Below are 2,669 nucleotides of genomic sequence, written 5' to 3'. Positions count from 1 at the left end.
CTGCAAGTAATTATCAGCCTCAACTATGAGAAATCTTGGAGGCAGACAGCAGGACTAGTTAATAGAAGCAGAGAGGACGACATACCTGGTAAGCTAACTCCCTTGTATGACACAAGATAAGTGCAGACACCTGGCCAGGAGACGGCTCAATCTGTTGAAGAGTCGAAAGCACAAAGACAGCAGTCTTCCCCATACCAGATTTTGCTTGGCAGATAACATCCATGCCCAAGATAGCTTGAGGGATACATTCATGTTGCACTGGTGGAGAAGCAAAGAAAATTGCAGCCAAGGAAGGAGCCGTTTAGAAATAGAATATAACCTCCATATAGCTTTATTGGTAGCTTTACGAAATCCTAAGCTCACTCCAAATCAATAGATTGAAATAGCGTTTATTACCTGAAAAAAAAAACAGTAAAATTTCAGTAAACATAACAATTATTTAAGTGACGCTAAAGGAAAAGAACAAGTCAAGATGTAAGCTCAGAAACAAGGGCAGGAGTGAAATGAACTTGCCTTCGGATGGATGCTCAAATCCAGAGTCAACAATAGCTCGGAGAAGCTCCGGCTTCAAAAGGAAGTCTCTGAATCCAGAACTGTGTATGCCAACATAACCTCTGCGCACACACACAAAAAAAAAATCCTATTTTAGTTTCCAGAAAGTTTTGCAGTAAAGAACTTACAAACTGCTACTCTCATAGGCAAAACGACTAATGAATCCTTCTTAATCTCAGAAGTAGCCAATATCCTCATGAAACAGATCGAAAAGAGAAAAAATTAAAACAAAAAACTTACTTCTTCACGGCATCGCCGTTAACTTTATTCCCAGAATCTAGAAGTTTCTGGTCCTCTTCCTCATAGTCCAGAAGCTCCTCCTCGTAGGCTTCGTTGTCTCTAACGTCTCCCATACTTCACAAGTTGTAAGATACACAAATTTCAGATAAATTTCCACGAAACCTCAGATTCAGCGAGAAAGAGTATACACAGACATCGTTACTAGACCCTAAGCACGATAAATTAGTTGAAGATCGAGAAGATACCTGAGAATTGAGCGGAGCTGATTAGATCTCGAGATCGAATTAGGGTTTTCCAAATCTCTGATTGCAGACAAAAAAAAAAAACACGGAGAGTCCCAATATGTAGCAGCGAGACTGGATAGGGTTGACCCGAGTCAAACAAGGCTTTATTATGGGCCTAATACGAAAACAAACTCAAGAAAACACTTAAAACAATAGGCCCGTTAGTATAAAGCCCATTAGACTCTCTTAACCCTATAGTCTCCGTACTACGTATATATACCGCGGCTACAGCGCGGCGTCGGTGTTTAGTTTATTTCGTGACTCCTTTAGACGATTTCGAGATCCAACATACTCCGCTCATCTCTCAGGTAAATTTCTCGATCAAACCTCATCACATCTCCATGGAGGATTCATCATCGATTCTACACTGTTAGGAGTTCGAGAATTCAATTACATACACTGTTAGGAGTTTGAGTCTTACGGGAAGTTTAACTGCAGCTTGTAGAATTTGCAAATTATGGGAGACGCTAGGGACAACGAAGCCTATGAGGAGGAGCTTCTGGACTATGAGGAAGAGGACGAGAAGGTCTTAGATTCTGGGAATAAAGTTAACGGCGATGCGGTGAAGAAGTGAGTTTTTTCCCCCTCGACGATAGTAGTTTATTTTTTGTAGATTACTGTAATGCTTGTTAGCTGTTAGGGGTGTTAATTAATAATAGCAAATGTATAAGTTCTTGTATACTTCTGTAATCCTGTTCTCATATTGTATGTCTCTTTCTGTGTCAGAGGTTACGTGGGAATACACAGTTCTGGATTCAGAGACTTCCTTTTGAAACCCGAGCTTCTCAGAGCTATTGTTGACTCTGGATTTGAGCATCCATCTGAAGGCAAGTTCATTTTAGTCTTTTTTTGAGTATTCTGTCTTTTCCAATGTCTTTAATACAATTTTATTTCTGGATTATATTCTGTAAGTATACAGAAAACGGTTTCCCCATTAGCTGTTTTTAGTCGTCATGTAAAATAAACGATCGAGAAGATAGGTTGGTTTACGAGGTTTAGCAGACTTTATACTCTATCTTGGTCATTTGCTTCTCACTTATCTAAAGTTTGTTTGTTGGTGTAAGATTACTTAGTCTAGTTTCGAAGAGGATGTGTTGAACTTGGGGTTAGATCCTTTGTTTGTTCCAGTTTTTTTTTTTCTTTTGTTTTCTCCATTGACATTTCACTGTTTGATTTTCCAGGTAATAAACGCTATTTCAATCTATTCATTTGGAGTGAGCTTTAGGATTTCGTAAAGTCACCAATGAAACGATATGGAGGTTATCTTCTAATTCTAAACGGTTCCTTGGCTGCAATTTTCTTTGGCGCTACATCAGTGCAACATGAATGTATCCCTCAAGCTATCTTGGGCATGGATGTTATCTGCCAAGCAAAGTCTGGTATGGGAAAGACTGCTGTCTTTGTGCTGTCTACTCTACAACAGATTGAGCCGTCTCCTGGCCAGGTGTCTGCACTAATCTTGTGCCATACAAGGGAGTTAGCTTACCAAGTATGTACTATTTGCTTCCTTGACTCGTGCACTCTGCTTCTGATAATTAGTCCTGCGGTCTGCCTCCAAGATTTCTCATAGTTGAGGCTGATAATTACTTGCAG

General features: G+C 39.8%; 2 protein-coding genes across 2 annotated transcripts; one reads left to right on the top strand and one right to left on the bottom strand.

Moving 5' to 3' along the window:
• Positions 1–86: 86 nt before the first annotated feature.
• On the bottom strand, positions 87–1,098 carry LOC106321598 (DEAD-box ATP-dependent RNA helicase 56-like). Its single transcript, XM_013759845.1, has 4 exons — positions 1,038–1,098; positions 793–906; positions 514–614; positions 87–396 (listed from the first exon to the last, which is right to left on the bottom strand). Exons 2-4 carry the CDS (start codon positions 903–905, stop codon positions 344–346), a joined length of 267 nt encoding a protein of 88 aa, XP_013615299.1. The 5' UTR covers position 906; positions 1,038–1,098; the 3' UTR covers positions 87–343.
• Positions 1,099–1,307: 209 nt separating this feature from the next.
• LOC106321597 (DEAD-box ATP-dependent RNA helicase 56-like) lies at positions 1,308–2,595 on the top strand. The gene is made up of 4 exons (XM_013759843.1): positions 1,308–1,384; positions 1,515–1,646; positions 1,803–1,903; positions 2,258–2,595. The coding sequence occupies exons 2-4, from the start codon at positions 1,534–1,536 to the stop codon at positions 2,299–2,301; spliced, it is 258 nt and encodes an 85-aa protein (XP_013615297.1). The 5' UTR covers positions 1,308–1,384; positions 1,515–1,533; the 3' UTR covers positions 2,302–2,595.
• Positions 2,596–2,669: the final 74 nt, after the last annotated feature.

This window comes from Brassica oleracea, unplaced genomic scaffold, assembly GCF_000695525.1.
Source record: "Brassica oleracea var. oleracea cultivar TO1000 unplaced genomic scaffold, BOL UnpScaffold02113, whole genome shotgun sequence".
Classification (NCBI taxonomy): Eukaryota; Viridiplantae; Streptophyta; class Magnoliopsida; order Brassicales; family Brassicaceae; genus Brassica; species Brassica oleracea.
This window is presented reverse-complemented; position numbering and strand designations above follow the sequence as displayed.

What these genes read in the sequence shown, in the direction of transcription:
- LOC106321597 (XM_013759843.1), top strand. Translation starts at nt 1,534, where the DNA reads ATGGGAGACGCTAGGGACAACGAAGCCTATGAGGAGGAGCTTCTGGAC. An exon ending in AACGGCGATGCGGTGAAGAA is followed by an intron (nt 1,647 to 1,802) that starts GTGAGTTTTTTC and finishes TTTCTGTGTCAG; the next exon opens with AGGTTACGTGGGAATACACA. An exon ending in ATTTGAGCATCCATCTGAAG is followed by an intron (nt 1,904 to 2,257) that starts GCAAGTTCATTT and finishes TTGATTTTCCAG; the next exon opens with GTAATAAACGCTATTTCAAT.
- LOC106321598 (XM_013759845.1), bottom strand. Translation starts at nt 905, where the DNA reads ATGGGAGACGTTAGAGACAACGAAGCCTACGAGGAGGAGCTTCTGGAC. An exon ending in AACGGCGATGCCGTGAAGAA is followed by an intron (nt 615 to 792) that starts GTAAGTTTTTTG and finishes GTGTGTGCGCAG; the next exon opens with AGGTTATGTTGGCATACACA. An exon ending in ATTTGAGCATCCATCCGAAG is followed by an intron (nt 397 to 513) that starts GCAAGTTCATTT and finishes TTTTTTTTTCAG; the next exon opens with GTAATAAACGCTATTTCAAT.